The sequence below is a fragment of the Lonchura striata genome, chromosome Z, assembly GCF_046129695.1.
Source record: "Lonchura striata isolate bLonStr1 chromosome Z, bLonStr1.mat, whole genome shotgun sequence".
NCBI lineage: Eukaryota > Metazoa > Chordata > Aves > Passeriformes > Estrildidae > Lonchura > Lonchura striata.
In genome coordinates this window covers 46743859-46767413 of record NC_134642.1, presented here as the reverse complement: position 1 = coordinate 46767413, position 23555 = coordinate 46743859, and the positions used below count along the sequence as shown (strand labels likewise).

The 23555-nt window shown below is 49.2% G+C and overlaps 1 protein-coding gene across 1 annotated transcript in view; it reads right to left on the bottom strand.

The window, feature by feature from the left end:
• The window catches only part of ARK2C (arkadia (RNF111) C-terminal like ring finger ubiquitin ligase 2C), a 64034-nt gene extending 40711 nt beyond the window's left edge, over positions 1–23323 (bottom strand). The window contains exon 1 of the mRNA XM_021538904.2: positions 23204–23323. Coding sequence (XP_021394579.1) covers positions 23204–23264 — 61 coding nt within the window. The 5' untranslated portion in view covers positions 23265–23323. The remainder of the gene's footprint in view (positions 1–23203) is intronic.
• Positions 23324–23555: the final 232 nt, after the last annotated feature.

Here is a 23555-nt window from a genome sequence, read left to right as displayed (position 1 = left end):
TGCAGAGCTCACCCCTTGTCCCATCAGGACCAGCCTGCTGTCAGCCCTGTGTACACATGGTCTCCAAGAGGAGCAGGATGGCTCACATATGGTACGGATTCACAGAGGATCAAGCTGATTCACCGGATGGTGGGTCAAAAGAAAAACCCCCAAATACACAGGTACGTTTTGGGCCACCTGTCCTCAGGAATACCAGCCATAAGCCACATTACAAAGCACGTAGAGGTCACTCATGTGAAATGACTCTGACAGGACACAGCAATCAGACCCAAGGAAGAAGCATCGAACTGCTGCATTTTTTGGGGGAAGTTTTCGGTGGACAAAATGCAGCCCTGCATCCTTACAGCAGACTAGAAACCCTTTTTTTCCAGAGCCTAAAGGGACTCCAGGAGTGCTGGAGAGGGATTTTGGACAAGGGATGGAGGGACAGGACACGGGGTAATGGATTAAGCTGAAAAAAGGTAGATGTAGGGTAGATATTAGCAAGGAATTGCTGGCTGTGAGGGTGGGCAGGCCCTGGCACAGGCTGCCCAGAGAAGATGTGGCTGTCCCTGGATCCCTGGCAGTGTCCAAGGCCAGGTTGGACAGGGCTTGGAGTACCCTGGGATAGTGGAAGGTGTCCCTGCCCAGGGCAGGGGGTTAGAACTGGCTGAGCTTTAAGTTCCCTTCCAACCCTAACCATTCTGTGATTCCATGATCCAAAGCTATCTCCAGCCACAGCACAGCCTGCCCACCCTTCATTCACATGAGACATAACTGAGATCCCACAGCTGGGTCTTTGGAGGAAACACCAGGCAAGCTCAATGGTTGGGAAGCATTTGCTTAACATCAGGCTCATGCCAGGAATGTCTTTGCAAATCCATGCAAGCTGCTTCAGTCTCTCTGCAGGAAAGACACAGCAGTGGGTCTGTGCTCCCTGTGCTTGCCATCAATGAATACCTTTTAATTTTTTATTTTAAAATTAAAGTAAATCAAGTAACTGGACTAGTCTGAGGAAGCAGACCCAGCCACCTCAAACAGAAAAGCTGTTGCAGAGCCAAAAGACCTATTCATGCACACATTAAAGACACAGGAACTACCAACAAATCCATAATAAACCAAGATGGGTGACAAGGGAGACCCAGACACAAACCAGCAACCCCTGGTTTCATGAGGAATGAGCAGGTGAGGAGGAAAGGGACCCTGTCAGCTAAGTCTACTCCCTCCTTTGAGCTAAACATGCCTTCCAGCAGTCTGCTCTCCATAAAATCAGATCAGGCAGAGCTAAACTGAGCATCACAGGGGTGGGAAACTGGTCTGGGTCCAACATCCTCACACTGCACCAACCCCACAGCTGGACACGATGGACACCTCGTGGGATGGGGAGCACTGGAGAGCAGGGGAAGCTGCTAGGAGAAAAACATGCTTCTCACCAGAAGGCAAGCCAAAGCAGGTCATCTCAACTCACCTTGAGGCAGGGTTGCAAATGTAATGGCAGATGAGTGTATCTCCCTCTACCATTTCCTTCCAAAGAACTGCATCCTCCCACTGCATGCCCTTCCAGGACCTGAGCTGACCTCCCACTATGATTTTTAGCATTCCTGACAGAGGTTTAGCTGATCGTGCTCAGACAGAAACATTTTTCCTCTCTCACGTGGAAGTTGTTTTTATTACCTTGGAAACCCATATGCTGACATTCAGCATAACCAGAAAGCACAGCAGGTACAGGGGGGCTACACAGCCCTCTGCCCTGCTGGACCAGCAAACCCCCTTGCTATACTCCATTAACAGCACCAGGTTGCCACCATTATCTTGTTTTCCAAAGCCAGCCTTGCTGTTGAGAAATGAAATTGACATTTAGAAAGAATTTGACTCTCAGGGCTGCAGGCAGTACTGTTAACAGAGACAACAAAATAAGAAGTTTTTTGTTAAAGGGTGAAAAAAACCCGACAAATTGTTGTTTAAGGGGCTGGTTAAGTGCCCCATAAATACAAAGAGTGGCAATGACTGGAGCCCATGAGCTGTCACACTGTGGGAAGGAAAGCAGGATGCTGTGGCATTTCTGCACCCTGGGCACCAGGCACTTTTTAATTCAACTGATGCATCCATCTACAAGTTTTCAGGACTAATCACTACCTCCCACATATCAGAGGATATTCCTCTCATGCCAGCGGGTTATTTCATATTAGCAGGGTTCCTCATATGGGCTTTTAGTGGGTTTAATAGGTGTGAGGTTCAGCTGCTCCTCAAACTCCTGGTCCTGGCTCTCTGGAGTTTTGTGGGAGACTACAAGTATAAGGCATCAGAAACTGCATGGTGGGGGAATGAATGAAGTGAGACCATCCATCCATGACAGAACCAAGGGATTTGTCATTTAATTAGAACAATGCTATTTGGAGAAAGTTGGTGGCCTTGGGGAGAAGCCTGCAGCCCTCTTGAGCTCTTTCCATGAGCGCCTGACCCCCATTTAAACTGATGCTTTGACACTGCTTTTCCTGGATGAAATTCCTGGCTTGCACAGCTCCTGTACTGACAACTTTGATGTCAGGTGAAGCCTCTAAAAGACCTTCAAAAGATTTTCAAGCAAATGCAGGATGCATTGATGTACCTAGCAGAGAGATGTCTCTTGCTGTCCCCAGGAGCCGGGGCTGGAGGCTGGCAGACGGACAACGCTCTGTTTCACAGCCGCTGATTAAACTGCCATGACAATGCTCGGCACACGGCCAGATTAATTAGCACTAGCCACATGATCTACAAGTCCCTTTTGGCTTGAAGGGAAAAAAAAGAAATCTAAGGATTTTCCAAATTCAGTTTCACACACCACAGCAGCCTGATGCTATCCCTTGAATTTTCTGTGCCTGAAGTTGTGTCTCTTTCACAGGGGTGTGTGCCATTTTTAGATGCTGTGAGCTGGATGTGTGGCAGGAGGAACTCAGAGCCTGTGTAGCTCTTGGCCTTTTGGAGAGGATGGACTAATCTTTGGCTGGTATTTAGCAGAGGCTTGCAGCACCACACACAACCTCCAGCTTGATGCTGTTGTGACCTTTCGGCTTCATTTGCGAGACCATCTGAAATTTGTTTGATTTCGATTCCTCTGCAGGGCCTTCAAGCAGGCTTTTCGTGCCATGGCAAACCACAGCACACGCAAATTAGCTGTTTCTCTGCTTAAATGGCACAGAGGGAGGGTGGCAAAGAGCAGTGAGAACTAGGCTGGTGACTACACCCCGTTTTACAGGGGACAGGATGGGGCAGAGGGCAGAGCTTTCCTGGCCAGCAGAACCAGTGGGTAGTGGATCCAGGGCCAGATTCCCCGCTCTGCATGTATCCCATGGAATGATGTCTGTACAAGGGCAGGCTGCTGTCATGTTGTTCCCTTCCCATTCCCTCTAGCTGATGCTTTGAGGATCAAAGCCACTTCTCCCCCTTTGACCAGCCAAGGCCTCCCACAGGCTTGCAGAGCATTTTCTGTTCATCCCCTCATGTCCAAGGCCAGGTTGGATGAGGTTTTGAGTAAGCTGGTTTGGTGGAAGGTGTCACTGCCCATGACACGAGCTGGAACTAGATAAGCTTTAAGTTCCCTTCCAAAACCATTCTATGATCCCACAATTTTCAGATATCACTCTCCCAGGGCTCCCATGAGGGCTCCCAAATGTGTTACCACTGCTAGTAAGGTGACCCAAACATGAACAGGGCTGAGTTTCTACCAGTAGCAGCCTAGATACCCTATTTTTGCCTTACATGCACTCTTTTTTCCCAGCAGCACACAATTTTTTGCCCTGAAAACCATGGACACACACTTCCACGAGTGGGAAGACGCATCTAGAGGGCACTGGGTCAGCCCCATGTGGGCAACACATTTACAGACTATAAGATAGCTCAGCTTTTATCCAAGTATCTCACTCCTGCTTCTTATGGAGACATTTCCTTCCCATAGGACCTATTACAGTGTCATGGCCCTAGATTTCTGGAGCCATTTAGGAAATAGTAATCTGATCTTTTGTAGAGTCACGGAATTGGTTATGTTGGAAAAGACCCCTAAGATCATTGAGTCCAACCATTTCCCCAGCACTGCCAAGCCCACCACTAAACCATGTCCCCAAGTGCCACAGCCACACATTTTTTTTGACAATTTCAGGGATGGTGACTCCCCCTCTTCCCTGAGCAGCCCTATCAGAGAAGAATTTTCTCTCTAACATCCAAATAGAATACCAGGAATATTTTATCTGGCCCTGTGCCAGCCCAGAGCTTCCTTCCTCCTTTCCCCACAGAGACACCTTCATCTGCTCCAGACTGAGGAGCCAAACAGCTGGAATGGCTCATGCTTCAGCTTCATTTTGTTCTGGCAAGGACCTTATGCTGAGAACCCTGCCTGTCCTGCTGCTCCAAGGGGGCAGGGGAAGAGAGGCTCATGGAGAGAAGGGAACAGACAACAAACCTGGCTGTGGTCACTGCAGATCTACTCATACCTATTGTCTTTGGCACTTGCAGGTCCCAGGTGAAGCCCAAAGCCCGGAGAAAAAGGGAGAGGTTTGTGTGTCTTGAAAATCCCACAGAAGGAGAAGAAAACATCCTCCAGCCAGCCTAGCTTGTGACCTAGTGCACAGATGTTCCCAGCTGTTGACCAGCTCACCAAGGAAGCATCCCAAAGCAGTTCCTGGTGCATCACATCCAATGTACCTGCTGCCTGCAGGCCCTGCGGAGCAATGCCTGCAACCTGTCACCAAGGATGAGGGGTGACCACATCCACTCTGGGCAACCATGGATTTTCAGCAGGTGACAGCCCTGAGGCCAGATGGGGACCACAGGGAGCTAAACTGCTGCCAGGAAGGGTGCCATGAGGTGATGGATGCATCAGGAGAGATCCTCAGCAGTGAGGGCCTTGGGGTGACCGACCCTGTGCATCTCAATGAAGCAGATACACCAGGATGGGGATGGTGATGGTTGGAAAAGCCCTCTAAGGTTACTGAGTCCAACCATTCCCCAGCACTGCCAAGACCACCACAGTCCCAAGTCCCCAGATGCCACGTGGTTTCTAAATCCCTCCAGGGAGCAGGACTCCACTATTGCCCTGGGCAGCTGTGCCAGGGCTGGACAAACTTTTCCAGGGAGGAATTTTCCCTGATGTCTAACCTGAGCCTCCTCTGGCCCAGCCTGAGGCCGTTCCCTCTCCTCCTGTCCCTGTTCCAGAGCCCGATCCCCCTGGCTGTCCTCTCCTGGTAGGGAGTTGTACAGGGCCACAAGGTCCCCCTGAGCCTCCTTTTCTCCAGGCTGAGCCCCTTTCCAGCTCCCTCAGCCCCTCCTGGGGCTCCAGCCCCTTCCCCAGCTCCGTTCCCTGCCCTGGACACGCTCCAGCCCCTCAATCCCTTTCTTATTATGAGGGGCCCATCTGAGTGGGATCAGGAGCATCCCAAAATTTCCCACCAGTGCAAGACAAATGAACTGCACCACACTCCTCCCTGCAGTACACAAGATCCTGCCTGGAACCTGTCCAGCTGCCAAGTGTAAAGAAAAGTACACTTTTTTTTCTCTTCCACATGTGACCTCTAAGCCCCAAGGATTTTTATTAATTACCAAATTTAATTTATTTTGCTGTCTTCGCAGTGCTAAGGCTTTGCATTGCTGGGCCTGTATTGTTTCTGTTGCAGCCTGCTGGTGTCTGCAGAAATTTCAAATTAAATATCAGGCACACATTAAGGTCAGGCAGCTCAATTCCATTAGCAGGCAGCCAGGCTCAGCCTCTCTGTAATGAATGCTGCTCTTGCCTCCTAATGATAGCAGCAGAGGAACTGGGCAGTGCCAGCTTGTGGTGATTGGCACCCCACTGACACTGGGGACCACTAAATTGATTTTAAAATCCCATTCATCTTCTGAAAATCATGGCTTAAGTCTTCCTGACCTGTGACAAATCTTCATGAGCTGCAATTTGAAAGATAGAGCCAAGAGAAAAGGGAGAAAAAATTGTACAAAAAGCCCTAAAAAAATTCCCAAGCGCATGAAATGAATTTCAGCTGGGTTGCTCTGCCTCAGCTTCGAGCCCTCTCCCCCAGGTATGCATTCTGCACTCACTCTGTGAGCAAGGTTAAAGGCTTTTTAAGCCACTGTGTGCCATAAAGAAGACTCAGAGGATCCAAGAATGATACAAGAGCCTCCCTGTTGCTGGACTCACGGCACTGGAGAAGTCACGAGCAACAGAGGTGTCCTGCCCATCACCATCCTGACACCTTCCTGACCCACTGCAGCACAGGATCATGGCCAAACACACATGCAGCTCCAGCTTGTACAGGCAAAGGAGACCTACAAAATTATCAGAAAATGTTTTTTCCTACACCCTTTAGCACAACAAACTCCAACCCAAGGGTGCAGCCAGCTCATGTCTATACCAGAGTAGTCCAGGCTGCAACTTCCTCTAGATCCACATCTCAGAGGGTGCTGAGACCCTGGCACAGGGTGCCCATACAAGCTGTGTCTGCCCCATCCCTGGAAATGTCCAAGGCCAGGCTGGATGGGCCTTGGAGCAACCTGGGAGAGTGGAAGGAGTGTGAGCAACTCCATTGTTTCAGAGATACTTTGAAAATGCTCTAGGGGTGAAGAAAAGGACATGGGGAAGGGGTAAAACAGGGCTTTGAGGCACTACCACAGCATGAGGAGTCTGGGTTTCAGGCTGTGAGTTGTCACATTGTTATTGCTGAGGCATTTGGGAGGTTTGTAATAGCTCTTATACTCTGTAGAATTTACCCTTCCTAAAGAAAAACATTTATTCCACTCAAATACAAATAACAGCTAAACAGAGGCCGATCAGTTTAACAGCACAGTTATGCCTATTAAGGCGACTGCAAAACCAACATCAAGGCATTTCATATTAATTCCCTCCCAGTGGCTCCAGATCTGATTCACTTTGACAAATCCCCACAGCCCTGTATCAGGTGGCATTGGAAAAGAGTTGCTGTTGGACTCTAAAATTTTGTCAAGTCTGTCAGGGAAAGAAAACCTATTGATCATAGCAGTCAGATGAGGAAGTTGTACAGGGAAAGCCAGCAGATGGGTTTCCCCCCAGATCAGTATTTTCAAGCAGATTTCATTAAAGGAGAAGGAGCGTGAGTCTCTCTTCCCACTGCTGTAGTGGGTGACCTTGGAAAAGTGCCTCCCCTTGGATTTTAACCAAATAATCTTAAAGCTATTGTTTAAAAAATAACATTTAGTTGTGTCTTTGACATTGGGAAAGAATTGAGGTTTTCATTTTTCATTCAAAAGTCTCAGTTTTGTCAGCTTTTTGTTTAATTTCCAAATCTGTTTCCTGAAGAAAGCAGAGACATCTGATCAAGTTTTTATGGCTAAATACAATCCTTATGACATCTCTTGTAACACATTTCCTCAAGACTGACCACAGAAAGGAGGGTATGAAACAGAAATCTGCTTTTCTCACCCACATTTACATTTACCCATGAATTTTACATGCAAAGGAGCAGAATCATTTGCATTTTTCCTGTTCCCTGAATTTTACAGCCGGTGGCCTGCGAGACAGTCACTGGTGCATTGTACAGGTGGAAAAATTAAGGTGGGAGATCCACAGCTCTTGCTCAGCCTTAGGAAAGACCAGAGATTCTGATGGGGATCTGCACAGCCGGGGGTCAGCATGTTGTGCACAAACCCACCTGAACCCACATGCGGATGCTTGGGTAACTAGGAGCACATCCAGTACTTTGGGAAGAGCTGGGCACAGATATTTGGTCTTGGACCACACCCATAGTGATTTGGGTCATAGAATCCCAAAAGGCTTTGGTTTGGAAGGGACATTTAAAGCTCATCCAGCTCCTTCCCTGCCCAGCCTGGCCTTGGGCACTTCCAGGGATCCAGAGGCAGCCACAGCTCCTCTGGAAAGCCTGCACCAGTATCGCCCCTCCTGCCTCAGCATAAAAAAAATTCTTCCTGAAAATATTCTTCCTACTCAGCTCCTTATAGGACAGCTGGGACAGATCAAAACCCATGATGAAAATAATCCTAGATTTTCCACTTATACTGTCAGTTCGCAATGTAACTGGACCTTTAGAAAGAGCAGAAAAAGATTACAAGGGGTTTTTTTTCCCAGTGCTAACTGCTGAACTCAGGAGAAGACTTATGCCTGGATGGAAATAATAGAGCACAAATAACACTAACCCATGTAATAGCCACTGGATGGGGGTTCTGGCAGATATCAAGTAAAGGAGAGTAGAAGCAGAAATTACAAAGCAGTATTTCAGACTAAACCCAGCTCCAAGGGGAAAAAAGTAACACCTGTTCAAGACACAAAACCTGTTGACACGTCAGAACTCCCAGTTATATACAAAAAGGAATTAAATTTCGTATCTGAACCTCTCAGTGATGTTAATTAAAGGCTGGTGCCTCTAGAATTTCAGATAAGCCACACAATGAATTTCTAAAATCTTTCTGGTGCTTTTGAGAGCAATGGACTACAAAGCATCTAACCCTTCTCCTCCATTCAGACAAAGCATTTTGACCAAGCAAATCAATCTGAGCCCCCAGGTAGCAGGTCTGGTCTGGTTCAAAAACTGCCCAACATTTGGCAGGTCTGCAAACATCAAACCCTGAAGAGGTGTCTGCTGGCTGTCCCCAAACCCTGAATAGCCAGGAAGCTGGTGGGCAAAATCACAGTTTCTGACCTTTTTGTACGTTCAGGATGGGAGCAAACAGCTTCAGGTTGTGGCAGCAGAGGTTTAAATTGGATATTAAGAAAATATCTCTTCATTGAAAGAAATTTTTAGGTCAGACTTTAGAATGGGATGCCAAGGGCAGTGATGGAGTCCCCACTCCTGCAGGGGTTTGAAAGCCATGTGGGTATGGCACCTGGGGACATGGGTCAGTGGTGGCCTTAGCGGTGCTGGGGGCATGGTTGGACTCCATGATCCTGGAGGATTTTTCCCAACTTTAAGGATTCTACTATTCTATGATTTTGCAGTGGGATCACCCCTACCTTCTACAGCAACAACAAAAGCTGTCTGGATGGCAAACTTCCTCTGGGACCCCTGCATGCCCCATTTTCTCAAAGACAAGGGGTGGCTCATTCAGAAAGGTGCCCAGCCCTGCAGAGCAGCTCAGCAGGCTGGACAAAGATCTCCTTTCCTCTCAATATTGCAGGAACCAGCCAACAACCTCCTCCACCCCCAGCCTGGAGGTGAAGACCCACTGTTCTCCTGACCATCACCAAACTGTCTCATCAAGCAGTCCAGACCAGTGTGGGATTTTTATCTGTTGCTGTTTTTTCTTTGACCTTCTGGTCCATCACCTGCTGCCCTAAGAACTTTCTGAGTCTCTCTCTGTTATCCTCCCTCTCACCCTATCACCCAGCACTTCCACAACAGAGATCAACTAAAATCTCTCCCACAGATGAAAACTTCCCAGGAATTTTAAGCCCTGCTCTTTGCAGGGAGATACCTTTCTCCCCCAGATAGGTGCTGTGCCCTAACAGACAGAAAAAGCAACTCCTACAGCTGATGGGCTGCACCCCACCCAACCCCAAACTCAGATGTGGGGAGCAGATCACTCACCATGGGAGTTGATAGCAACAAATCACTTTTCACTGGCTTTTTGGTGCCTGAACCTTGACAAAGACTACACATTCCACAATGCTCTTGTGCTCTGGGTTTTCATCTCTCTTTCTTTTCTTCCTTTCTTTCCTTTCTTTCTTTTCTTTCTTTTCCTTTTAATCTTGAAGTCTCATTATATTTGTTTGCTTTCACAAAGCTCCAGCTCCCTGGTGTGATGCAAAGTGTGCATATCATGGCACCACTAGAAAAAGGCTTGTTCTCTTTTGGGGGTGAAAAACCCCAATAGCAAGCAGGATCTGGGACTATTCATGGACTGGAGAGGAGCACTTTGGCTCAGGGGGCAGGGTGCCCACCCTGCATACCCACCTGCTCCATTAAACTTACCTCCAACAGGCTGCATTCAAAGAGGACTCACCAGGGCCTCTGCAGTGGTGGCAGCTCCAGTCAGGGGTTGTTGTTGGGTGCCCTGGTGCATCTATCCTGCCCTGCACCACCCTGCTGCCAGGCCCTGGCACCCCTCTGATCCTTTGACCCTTGTGCTGGCCTGGATGTCACCTCCCCCTGCAGGGAATTCTGCCAGCCAGTCGGGTTTCTGCAGAGCATGTCCATCCCTGTTTCCCATTTAAATTGCAGGGCATTGGAAAGGGGCCCCTGCTGCTGCCCCACTACCATCATGGGGCCAGAAAGCTGTGACCAGTTGTGCCATTGCAGCAAAAAGAGGAGGTGGGGGAGAGGAGAGGCACCAGTGCTCCCTGTTCTGTGAAAGAGCAGCAGCCCTTTAGCAGAGATACTTTCTGCAGAGCATCTATCAAAACCACCACCCCCACCAAAAGCAGTGTTTTCTGGAAGTGAAACTGGAAGAGGGATGTGCACCAAGAGCCCACTTGGCACCACACCATGATGTTCCTTTCTCCTGGCCAAATAATGAACGCGGCTGCTCTTTAAAGCTATTTATGAGAGACATCTGCCCATCTCCATTCCCATCTCAGTTCCCAACACCACTTATTACACCATCCATCACAGACATCCCCCAGGGCAGCGGCCAGAGGACAGGGCTTGTTCTTCAGCCTCCTCCTCCCTTCAGCCCACATGGAGCTCCCAGGGAGCTCTGGACACACAGAGAGCAGTACCTTACCCTCCCCTACACCAAAACACACCAGGCCAGTGCTAAAGCATCTCAAGTGTTTTCAGCAGGTTTGGGTCCCAGAGCCAGCACCAGCCACGAGGGTGATGTTGGTGCTTGGAGGAGGAATGTGAGGAAAGAGCAGCTCCAAAAAACCCCTTGCATCCACAAGGGAAAGCACAGCAAGTATTCTAAGATGTAGTGGCAAATGAGATAGGTAAAGGTGGAGAATTCTAGTGAAGGTGATACCAAGAGTGGTGCTGGCTAGGAGGAGGGCTAGTTTGGTTATCACAGAAAGGCTCTTCCCCCAGAGGGTGCTGGGCACTGCCCAGGCTCCCCGGGGAATTGGCATGGCCCCGAGGCTGCAGAGCTCCAGAAACGTTTGGACAACGCTACCAAAGATGCTCAGGATGGGATTGTTGGGGTGTCTGTGCAGAGCCAGGGTGTGGATTTATTGATCCCATTTGATTTATGGGTCCCTTCCAGCTCAGATGACTCCTTGATGTTAAGACTATTCATCCATCACTCAACCAGGCTCAGAAGACATTTGCTGAAGAGAAGCAGAAGCTGAGTCTCTTCAGAGAGACAGAGGATGAGCCTGAGATTTACAGTGCCCAGGGGGAAAAGACCCTCCTCATGGCTCAGTTTCTAATAGGAAAAGTTCCAGTGAGAGATGCTGGGCTGTGGACAAGGAATCCCAGGATAAGGACAGGGGTACCACAAGGTCTGCATGATGCTTGAGTGTGCTTGTTTGGGCTGGGGTAGTGTTGATTTCCTACACAGTAGCTGGTACAGGGCTGTGTTTGGGGTTTGTGCTGAACACAGGGTTAATATCACAGAGATGTTTTTGTTATTGCTGAGCAGGGCTTGCACAGAGCCAAGGCCTTTGCTGCATTTTGTGTGGTCACAGTGGCAAAGATAATATAAAGTGAGGGGAAGAAGAAGGAAGGAAGGGATGTTTGGGCTAATGGTGTTTGTATTCCCAAGCCACTGTTATGTGGGAGGAGGCCCTGCTCTCTGGAGATGGCTGAACACCTGCCTGACCATGGGAAGCACTGAATTAATTCCTTGGTTTTGCTTTCCTCATATGCATGTTTTTTGCTGTGCCTATAAAACTGCCTTTATTTTGATCCTCTCAAAAGTTTTCCAACTTTTACCATTCTGATTCTCTCCCTGATCTCACTGGTGGGGGACTGAGTGAGGGACTGTAAGGAGCTGAATGGGGTTAAACCACAATGAACCACTGCAACATACCCCAAAAACTGCTGTGAGCTTCCTAGATATTGAGCTTTGGTCCTTGATTTTGCTAAATGGACTAAAAATCACTTGTTGCAAGAAGAACAGAGAGAACAACAAGCAAACATACCTGGCTTCCCTAACAGCATCCCAAACCCTCTCAGGAGAAACTGCTTTCTATCCAAGGGAACATGCCATCATTCCCCCTGACACACATCCTATTTTTCTAATCCTGTAACTACCTCCTGGCAATATTTTGCTTTCCCAGGACACCCCTGCACCATCCAGAAGGAGCACCTGGACAGCACCACAGCTATCTGGACCTAGCAGTGCAGGACTCTCCCTGCAGATGACCCAGGGCAAGATGACACATCCTGACCTCTAAGGTGCCTCTGTGGTCTCCTGTGGCAAAACACACAGGATATCCACTGGCAAGTTTGTAATCACATGTGTCAGACAGTTTTTCCTTCCCAGAGCAAACAAAGCCATGGAGAAAGTGCTGTTTGCATCTGCAGGCTGGAGGAGAATCACAGAATATCCTGAGTGGGATGGGAACTCACAGGGATATGGTGTCCATGCCCCTGCACAGACACCCTAGCAATCCCACCCTGGGCATCCCTGGCAGCACTGTCCAAACCTTCGTGGAATTCTGGCAGCCTCAGGGCTGTGACCATTTCCTGGGGAGTCTGGGCAGTGTCCAGCACCCTCTGGGTGAAGAACCTTTCCCTGATATCCAGCCTAAACCTCCCCTGACACAACTCCAGCCATTCCCTGTGTCCTGTCACTGTCACCAAAGAATAAATACCAGTACCTGTCCCTCTGCTTCACTTTACAAGGATGTTGAAGACCACAATAAGTCTCCCCTCAGTCTCCTCTTCTCCAGCTGAGCAGACCCAGTGCCCTCAGCTGCTCCTCAGACAGCTTCACCTCAAGGCCCATCACCATCCCCATGGCTTTGTTTGGATACTCCCTAATAGTTTAATGTCTTTTCTTATGCTGTGACACCCAAAAGTCCCCTCAGCACTCAAAGTGAGGCTGTTCCAGCCCAGAGCAGAGCAGCAGTGACTGAACTGGGTGAGACCAGTGAGGAGCAGAGCAGTGGTGGCAAACCCTGGTCAGGATTTCCACTCTCATTGTCATTTTAGAAATGACCTCTGGCCCTTCCTGAGCCTGGAAACAAATCCTTGATGCCAATGAAGGTGGGGAAGAGGAGGGAAGGGCAGAGGCTGACATGACCTTCCTCATTTTGTGACCTCCCACACCTTTCCAAGACTCATCTCAGGCATTATTAAACCATTTTCTGTTGATTAAATAAATTTGAAGGTTTCACAGTACAAGAACACAAAGGCAGTCAATTCCTGACCATTACAGGCTTCCCAAAACACCTAACCCACCTCTAAGATATTTTAAAAATTATGTCAAAGTCAAACATTTGTGTATGAAAAACCCAACTTAAAAATCATGATTAATTGGTTATATTCCATCCATCCAGTTGATGTGGTTTCATATTTTGTCATAAGATAGCATTTCACTTCTGGGGTTGTGGCCTATTTCATCTCCCTTCAAATGAGCCATTTAAAAGCCTCTCCCCACCCTCTCATTTTGTTGAAAAACTCAAGGACAATATAAACCCAGGAAAATAAATTTTCAGCCAGTGAACTGGAAAATAATCATCATTATCAAAACCAGATATTCTTGTTTTCTAGTCCCTGGCAAATCAGTTCAATAGAACTGCCACCAGCTGAGATGCTGGCCTACCACCCACTGCTCAACCATGCACTCCCCTGCTATGGGTACAGGACATTCCTTGCCTTGGGGCCCAATATCCATGCCATATTCTAATTTTCAGCTCACAATTTGAAGGAAAAACCTTGGAGGCAAGATTGTGGCCACCACTGGTCAATATACTTCAGGAGGGAGTCAGGCAGAGCTGAGCAGCAGATTAAGGATAGAGATGGGTTTTGCTGCTGCTTTGGTAAACTTGGGAAAAGTACAGAATCAGCAAATCATTTAGACTGAAAATACCTCTAAGATTATGTCCAAACACTCCCCAGCACTGTCCAGGCCACTACTGCCCCGTGACTCCAGCTGCCACATCCACATGGCTTTTAAAACACTCTGAGGATGGAGACTCAGCACTGCCCTGGGCAGCCTGTTCCTAAGCTTAATGACCCTTCCCATTAATTCCCAAATATCCAATCTAAACCTCCCCTGGCATAGCTGGAGGCTGTTCCCTCTCCTCCTGTCCCTGTTCCCTGGGAGCAGAGCCCGACTCCCCCAGCTGTCCCCTCCTGGCAGGGGGATGTGCAGAGCCACAAGGTCCCCCCTGAGCCTCCTTTTCTCCAGGCTGAGCCCCTTTCCAGCTCCCTCAGCCCCTCCTGGGGCTCCAGCCCCTTCCCCAGCTCCGTTCCCTGCCCTGGACACGCTCCAGCCCCTCCGTGTCTCCCTTGGCCTGACGCCCAGAGCTGTCCCCAGCACTGGAGGTGCCCCAGCAGTGCCAGCACAGGGACGGGCACTGCCCTGGGGCTGTGTCACACCCTGGTTAGCTCCCAGAGACCATATGCTACAAATATGAATCCCTACTTCCCAGGAAGTAGCCAGACATAACCTAGTGATGGGAAATAGAGTGTAACATTTCTGTTTTCCTTTGCTTTTACTTGACTTTATCTTAACAACTTCTTTTCCATTTCATTTTCTCCCCCTCTGCCCTCCTGAGGAGGGGAGTGATGGATCAGCTGCTGTCCAGGTAGGGTCACCCACTGCAGTCTGCACAGGAGTTTCTCACTCAGACCAAGGAGGGCTGAGCAAAACCAGTTCCACAAATGTTTTTGGTGCACAGTGGATAACATTTTCTCCATTCAGGCTTGTGGAGATCTGCCTGTAGCCTTTTGATCTCGAAGGAGGACTTGCACAGAGGAGCAGGAGAGCGTTTGGGGCTGCCAAGGGGCTTTGCAGGTGGCCAGCAGGGAAGAGGACCTTTTGTATAAGGTTGCATGCAACCAGGCATTCATCATAAAAAAAGCAACAACTTTGTAACAACCCCAAGCCACCAATGTCACACTATCTCTGTGCAGGAAGCCTCCTCATTCCTTATCTCAGCCCCAGAAGATTTGTGGGATATCACAAATAACCTGAATGGACCAGTGCCTGGAGCTGTTACATCTCATCTGTTTTCAGTCCAACCCTGCTCTTTTCTGGACATTTTGGGCAAATATTGTGAGGGCTCTTTCCTTGCACTTTCATGCCTTAGACACCCAACTCCAAACCCTCCCAAAACACCCTCACCTACCATCAGGGGAGCTCAGTGACCAAAGGTGCTCAGTTTTGGCAAAGCAAAACTTAATCCACTCCCTGTCCCTTCCAGCTCCTAGCATGCAAGGGAATCTCATAATTTCAATTAGGAAAACCCTGCCAAGGAGGAGGAGAGCTGTCAGGGTCCCCCCGTGCTAACACAAAACCAGCAAACAAGATGTTTATAGCCCAGTGATTCATAATACTGCAGTTTGCAGGAAATGTAGCACCATTCATGGTTAAGAAATTCTCTTGTTTTCTGCTAAATATATAAAATAATCACTCATTCCCTGAGCAGCAGATGCAAATTACACCTAGTATTAGCCTCGTATGCCAACTGCTATAATTCTGGTGCAGCATGAAGCCATTTCCCAAGGCTTTAGAAGTCCCTTAATCTGCTTTCTGACGTCAAATGACAAATTTCTTGCCTGGGATCATTAACAGGATGACTAATGAAAGCTGATAAGTGAATTTATAAATGAAATTAAAGATATTAATATTAAAGGCCAGGCTACAAGCCTATGGATTTAGCAAACCACAACAAGAAGTGTAGTAATCTGCATGAGATTTACAGCTCCTATCCTGACAGGCAAACAAGTGGTATTTTCTGCCTGGAGGTTGTGGAAGCTGCCAGGCTTGATGGACACTTCTCCTGAAGCATCACCACCCCCATTACCTTCAGACGCTGACTGAGATTTAAAAAGCTCCTGCTCAAGTTTAACTGCAAATGCCAAACCAGGGATTAGTGCACCCCAATAGTCTTTGCAAAGATAACTGCACCACCAAACCCTCTTGTAAATAAAATACCTTTACTCTGTGGCTCGTTTGCAGCCAACATTTTTTTTCCCTCTCTTCTAAGATAAAACCACACCTCAGACTAGATTCTCATCTTATTCACCCCACTATAAATGCCAAGCAACTCCTTTAAAAGCTGAGGACTTGTTTTTGGGTTTGTTTTTTTTTTGGGGGGGGCAGGGGTTATGCACATACAAACAAATTCAGACCTTGCCAGATGGGAATCAAACCCCACGTCCAGACAGCTTCACCATTGAACCCACAGCTCCTTTCAGACTCCAGCTGCTCCTCACTGAGGTTTGGGGCTCTCAGGAGAGACTAATTAAGTACCAGCTCCCACCAGCTGGTGATGGTCATCCCTGAATTGACCAGACAAATGTCCTGCATTGTCCCACAGCACACAGGCAAACACAGGCACCTCCTCTGATATTATAAAACAAAACAAAACAAAACAAAACAAAAAAAAAAAAAAAAAAAAAAAAAAAAAAAGAAGAAGAGAGAAGAAAGCTTCTTTCTGTAGATGCCCCGTTTTCAGCAGAGACAGCATCGAAACCAGCTAGCTAGCTGGGCAAGTGGTCATGAGTGGTGACTCCTCATGCACCCACAGCCTCCAAAAATTCCAAGATCCTGTGGGAAGTATCAGTGCCTCCATCTAGCAGCGAGATTGAAAGAAGAGTCAGATGCCACCAGGAGCATGAGGAATCTCAGAGACACACAGGAAGCACAGCTGGGGAGGGCACATTTGCTACAGGGATGTTTCCCAATCCATTCCTTCACTGGAGGAACCCAGGGTGGGGAGCAGCTGCAGCAAGACAGATGTCCCAGAGATGGTTTTCCTGAATGCCTTTTAGAGACCCCTTCCAGTCTGGAAAAAAGGACAAGAAAATGTTTCCACAGCCATTCTTATCTCCAGAGCTGGACATACAGTTCAGTAGGCTGTCCAGTTACATCAGTCCTGCTCAAAGAAGTCCCAGAAGATGCCCATGCCTGGTGCTCTTCTTGTTTAGGGACACACCTGCTCTTTGGACCATTTGGAAAAGGACATGGAGGGGTGGCGCATGATAACAGCTCCACAGCACCACTCAAGCCTTCCAGAGGGTGGAAAAAAGAGGAAAACCAGCACCAGCCAATGGCTCTGACTGAGTTCAGGGTCACCCATACCTTGGGGTGTCACCTCCACACAGGGCAGCCACTGGGAGCAGCTGGGACCACAGGGATGCGGTGAGAGACACATAGACACCTGGATCCTTCCCTCAAGTACCAAAATCCTCACCTAAACATTTCCCTACAGGTTTGCCCCCACTTCACAGGCTCCCAGCCCACAGGGCTGCCCCTCACTCTCTCCCCACAACCTGCACCTTTGCTGCTTCCAGCACTTCTTTGCTGCTGACCCCACTGGGTGTAGTCCCTCAAGTCAATGAAGGAGTTATGTTCATTAAAGAGCCACAAGCCACACACACACAACTTTCCTGCAGGCACATTTTGTAGCCTTTAAAGAGTGGGAGAGAAAACAACAGAGGTTAAGGACACTTACCAAGAGGGATCCACGACAGCATGGGCCAACCAGCCCAATCCAGCTGGGGCTGGGAAATGCAAAGGACCATCAGGCAGGAAAATGTGTGAGAAAAGGTCCTGGGAGACTGCAAAACTGAGCAGAGGAGGAGCAGAAAGGGTTAAGAAAAGGTGGAGAGGAGACATGGAGTAGGGTTTGCTTTCCCTCCATCCTGGCTGCTGCTGAGCTCTCTTCAGTACAGGAGCCCAGTCCTTGCCACCACCAGGACCTGTTGCAAGAGGCTAAGGAGTAATTGCCTTTTTTTTTTTTCTTTTTTTTTTTTTTTCTTTTTTTTTATTTTTTGGGGGGAGAATTTAACCTTTCTCAAAAGACAGTTTTCTCACTAAGAAGGTTTAGGAATAAGACAAGACCACACAAGGATTTAACTTGTGGATCTCCCATGGGATCCTGTGCAGAGTTGCTTGGGAAACCACTTTGCCAAACCCAACTGCAGACCAACCCACTCCATCTACCCAAAATCAACCAAAAAAAGAGAGAAAATTACCATTTTCCCCACTGGGTGTTTTCCTACCCCCTCACTGTCTCCCTGCAGGTCCCTGCCCTGCCCCCACTGCAGGTCTACTTTCCCCTTTTTTTTCCCAAACCCCCACATCAGCTGAAATACCTGCTGAGTGCCAACTTTTGAGTTTTGAGGACCAAGTTTACCATAAGCAGCACCTTGAAGCTCTGCATTGTGTGAAACCCCTTAAGAGATAGCTCATGCTATCACCCAGCTCCAGGAGCTGCAGGGTTATGCAGGAACACCCAAATTCCATGAGATGCCTGAGAGTCACAGCATTTGGCAATGCCATCACACCTCTTCCAATTGCCAAACCAACTCTCTTCCTAGGGGTTACAAATATTGAAGACACTTAAATGTTGGAGACGACCTTTTGGAAATCTCCTTGGATTTCTTAGTCATTAATTTAAAGCCTCCCAAAACAAGCACTCCCAGGTTAAGGGTGGGAAAGGCTTTTCTCTGCTGACCTGCTCGAGTGCCTGTCCCCTTCTGAACACCTCTGGAGATAAGAATCTTCCAGCTTAGACATGAGGCACCCCAGTGCACGGTTTGGGGTTAAACCAGCATGTAAAGAGGTGGGAGGGGATGCCCATGTCCTTGCTACCCCCAAAAGAGCTGTATTCCCCTGTCCTTCCACCTCTACACCCACAGAGGTTGCCACCATGGTCCCTCTGGTCAGGGGAGATGCATGAGCCAATCTTGGATGTCCCATGTGCTCCCTAAGGCATCTGGGGGATGTTTCTCGGACAGCTTTTGGGGCAGTGCCTGCTCCAGCCATGCTCCATCCTCCCCTTTCAGCTAACAAGGAGCTGCTCAGGGTTTGAAGGAACAACAAAAATGAAACTCAAGACTTACTCTAGGAAAGCCCTTCCAGAAAGGTCACGGAGGAGGACTCAGGGCAGCTCTGCGAGGACACCCACGCTCCGCCCAGGGCACCCCGAGCAAAGCTGGGCTGTGTCCCCACAGTGTCCTCAACACTCCGTGCCCCTCCCTCCACCAGAGCAGCTCTGGGATTTTGTGGCAGACACACCCCCTCGACCACCCCCAAGCTTCACAGCTTCTGCTGCTGCCTCCCTCGCGCACCAACTCACCAGTTTTTAAATAACACACTTCCATGGGGCCAGATCCACACTCAGCATGGTAAATCCAGATCAGCTCTCTTTAGGCTTTGCTGATAATTCCCAGCATGAGCAAAACGTAACCACTACTTGTTTCTCCTTCTCTTAAAATAATGGAAGCTGCGCCAAACCCCGTGTGAGAGACCCATCAGCCCAGCTCCCCTTTGACATCATTAAACGAACACGGATGGGTGTGAGACCTTTACACAGCCCTTATATAGACGAACCTCAGAGCCCATTTTGTCCGTGTTTGGGATCATCCTTCTCCCTGTTACTGAAAGGAGTTATTTAAGGGAGCCCAGGGATACAAGTTGGTGCTGGAGAGAGGTCTAGGCTTTACAGAAATCACTGCATGTGCCTCCACACCCACAGCAGCACCACCACCATGTGACCCACCCTGGATTTCCTCAGCCCATGATGCTAAAACAAAAAACATAAAGAAAACAAACAAACAAACAAAAACAACAACAACAACAAAAAACAGCCCCAAAAAATCATTTTCTTTGTACTGGGTGTTTTTTTCAGGACTCAAACATGGCTTTTCCAGAGTGTCAAAGGAATTAAGTCATTAAAATGTGGATGAGTTTGATGGATTTCAGTTATGAAAGACTGGTAGTTACTGACTAATAAGGCTGGGAGGTGGAGGAGGGGGGGATGCTTCCTCTTGTAAGGATGTGTTTCTAACAAGACAGGTCAAAAATATGATGTGGATGATAAATTGCTTTAATACTTGCCATTAACCCAGCAGTTTTATGCATTATTAGATTACCAAGGCATCCTCGGAGTGGATTGGCCACGCAGCCCTGCTCTGTAGCAGGGCTAATTTGCAGAGTGAGACCTGAGGGGGGGTATTACGCTCACTGCAGTGAATCCCCACTCCCAACAAAGGGGCAGCTGTGGGCAGGTGTCCACGAAGGGAATGGGTTTATCCGTGTTGGGGTTGGGGTGGGGGAGAGGAGAGGGGGATTTTTTTTTTCTTCTCCCCACACCATAACCCAAATCTCATTGTCTCACATGGCATGGAGTTGGTAGGGGGAAGAGGGGTTGAATTTAAAAATAAAAAGGAAACAAAACAAAACAAAACAAAAAAAAAAAGGGGGGGGAGGGGAGGGAGAGGGTGGAGGGTGGGAGAGGAGGGAGAAAATAATAAAAAAAAATCACATTGGAAAATGATCAGCCCCAACAGGCATGCATGTCTCCCTTCATGCAAGCGAGAAGCACAGCCTCCCTCCTCGGGACGTGTATGGGGACGTGTCAGGCACGGAGGAGCTCAGCGCTGGCCCGGGGCAAGGATGGAGCGAGAACAAAGGGCCACGGCATACACTACATCCAGGGGGGAGCAGAGGGGCACCCCACCGGTGCTCATACAGAGGGGGACAGGATGGCCAAACAGTCACCGAGGTACACGGAAAAGGAAATATGGAGAAGGAAATCATAAATAAATGTTTATAGAGAAAACCAACCAAACTCAGGATAGAGGTAGGAGAGAGGTGGAAAGGCACAGCCTTGCGAAATGATGCATCTCTGGGAGGGATGCTGGGGTAAAGGCAGGGCGGGCTGCAGGAGCCAAAGGCTTTTGTTTTGCTTGCCAGCAGCTCCTCGTGAAATTTTAGCGGGTGGGAACCCAAGACCTGCTGAATTTGTCTTCCTCTCATTAAAGACCAATCCTGCGTCTCCCCCTCGCTCCTGTGGAAATGTAATTAAAGAAAAGATGCTCCCCCCGCCTCCCCTCCCAGCCACATCTCCTGGCTTTGGGAGCCCTGACTTCCTTCAGTTCCTCGTGGCATCCAAGCCAAAATGGGGAGGTTTTACAGGACCATTTTGCAGACCTAGGAGAGGAGGTCTGCTGCAGGCACAAGGAGAGGTGACCACTACTATTGTCATTGCTTTGCAGCCGCAGCAAACTGCTTGCTGACGACAATTCATCCATTCCTCCAGGCTTCCAATATTTTAAGGCTCCCCATGACTTCTTCTCCCAACCCCATAGAGTTTGCCTTTATTTTTATTTTACCAAATCGAGTTTTTATTCAGAAGATGGTGGGCCTGGAGGCTTTGAGCAGGAAAAATGTAGTTACAACATTAGCAGCTGGGATGTTTTTACGAGCCCTGCCTTGCAGGGGTCTAGTGGAGATATTTATAGCATGCCAGTCGCCCTGGGACACAGGCAGGGCAACTTCTCGCCTGGCAGATGGTGGGCAGGGCACTCGCAGAGATGTATATGTTTAAAATATACAGCTTAAAGAGTAGAGGGGGGATTTTTTTTTTTTTTAAGTACAAGTTGGTTTATCTCTTGTTAAGCAGGAGTTTAGGAAAATAAACAGTTCTTCCCCCCCCATCCATACAGAGGGATCAGTCTGGTAAAGGAAAGTGTAATGTTGTAACTAGAATGAATAAGCAGCAGACCCTTCATCAGATTTTTTTTTTTTTTTGATTCATAATGAGGGATTGGATTTGTACACTTTTTTCTTTTTTGGCTGTTCTGCAGTAAAACCAGAATTCTGCATCGGCACAACAGCAATACGGACTGTGCGCTGGGAAGTATGTACACACAGACTAATGCTGAGGGTAGATATGGGATAGAAAGTGGCGGGGGGGGAAATGTATTTAAAAGCCCCCCCATATCTGTTCTACGAGGGAGAAAAAATCCACTCACTCAAACTTCATGATGAGGGGAAAGCAAGGAAAAAAATCTAAACAGCAGGATACGACAATAAATGGGAAAACAGCAATAGAAAAAGCACACTAGGTTAATATAGGAAAACTAGATTCTTTATTGAGAGATCGTATATTAGTATTAGTGGAATCGTGTGTAACAATGCCATCATGCACACAATACAAAAAGGCAAGGCCCACCATGCTATGGAAGGGCAACAGAACAAAAGCAGCGTACACTGAGCAGATGTATAGGCTACAGCACATTACATTTCAGCAGGGTATGTCTCTACAGAGAGATTTACATCAGAAACTAGGTAATGTAAAAAAATACAGACCATGCTTTAGTTTTAGTACAAGAAAAAAGGTGGAGATACACAACCAAAGGATATTCGGTACAGAAAAAATTACCCACAAAATAAGAACAGGAAGTAATTTAGCACAGCAGAAAAAAATGTTATCCCTGTTTAATGGAAAACCATTTTGCCAGTCGTCTCTTTCGGCAGCCCTGGTTTGGGTTTTTTTTCGGTTTTTTGGGTTTGGGTTTTTTTTGGTTTTGTTTTTTGTTTGTTTGTGTTTTTTTGTGGGGGTAGGATGCTGGGCGGGTTGGGGTGCGCCGGCGGGACGGGACACTTGTGGCTGCGGGGAGGAGGGGGCTGGGGGCGATGCCCGCGGGGACAGCGGTGTCACCGCGGGGACAGGGATGCTGCACTCCCGCCAGCGGCACCTCAGCCGCTGCCTGACCACGCACATCCCCTTCCCCGATCCCATGTTCGCAACCGCGGCCAATCGCTGCGCTTCCCCCCACAGATTTAATGGTTTTCGGAAGGTTTTCAGCAGGGAGGTGGGACCCCAGCGTGGTCCCCTCCAGCCTCAGCCGCCCCGCGATTGAGGGCTTGGCCGCAATTTGGGGGCGCCTGCCCCCACCCCACCCCAAAGAGACTCTGCGACGACGATCACAGCAAAACGAATCCACTTAACAGGAATTTACAGTGCAAATGTAACTCAGCTACTACACAGGATGAAGGTACAAAAATGGCTGTTATCAGCTACAGCTACGCTGGGATGGCCTGGTGGCTACGGTGAGGGGTGGGGGTGGGGGAGAGGGTAAATAAAAAAACAAAATGAAATCCGTAAAAGAACGGGAGTGGTGGGGGGGGGAGGAAGGGGAAACAGATCTACCGCAGCGGAGACGGGAGGTGCGGGCGGGCGGGGGGCTCCCAAAACGCGGTGTGCGCATCCCCAGGAAGGGGATGCCGCCCGGCGGGGAGAGGCGGGCTGAGGGGACGCTGAGGGGCAGACCCCCCGCCTGCTGCCGGGGACCCGGGACGCGCCGCCCCCCCTCGCCGCCGCTAGCGGCCCCGGGACGCGAACCCGCGTTGCCGGGAGCGGTACCTCTGTTGCGCACGGAGCCGAAGACGGGCAGCACCAGGTATCCGACGTGCACCAGGACCATGCTGCGGCCTTTGTGCCCCCCGGACGCGCCGGCGACTGGCGGCGGCCGCGCTCGGCCGGCACACAAAGGGGCGCGCGGCCAATGGCAGCGCGGGGGCCGCCGCCGGGACACGCCCCCCGCCCGCCGGCGGCCAATGGGCGCCGAGGGCGGGGCGGCGCGCGCTCGAGGGAGGCGCGCACGCGCGCTGTGGCGGGGTCGCGTGCGCGCGCATCCGCCGACTGGTCCGTCGGTCCGTCCGTCCTTCCACCTGTGTGTCTGTCTGTCCTTCCGGCCGGCCGGCCGTCCTTCCAC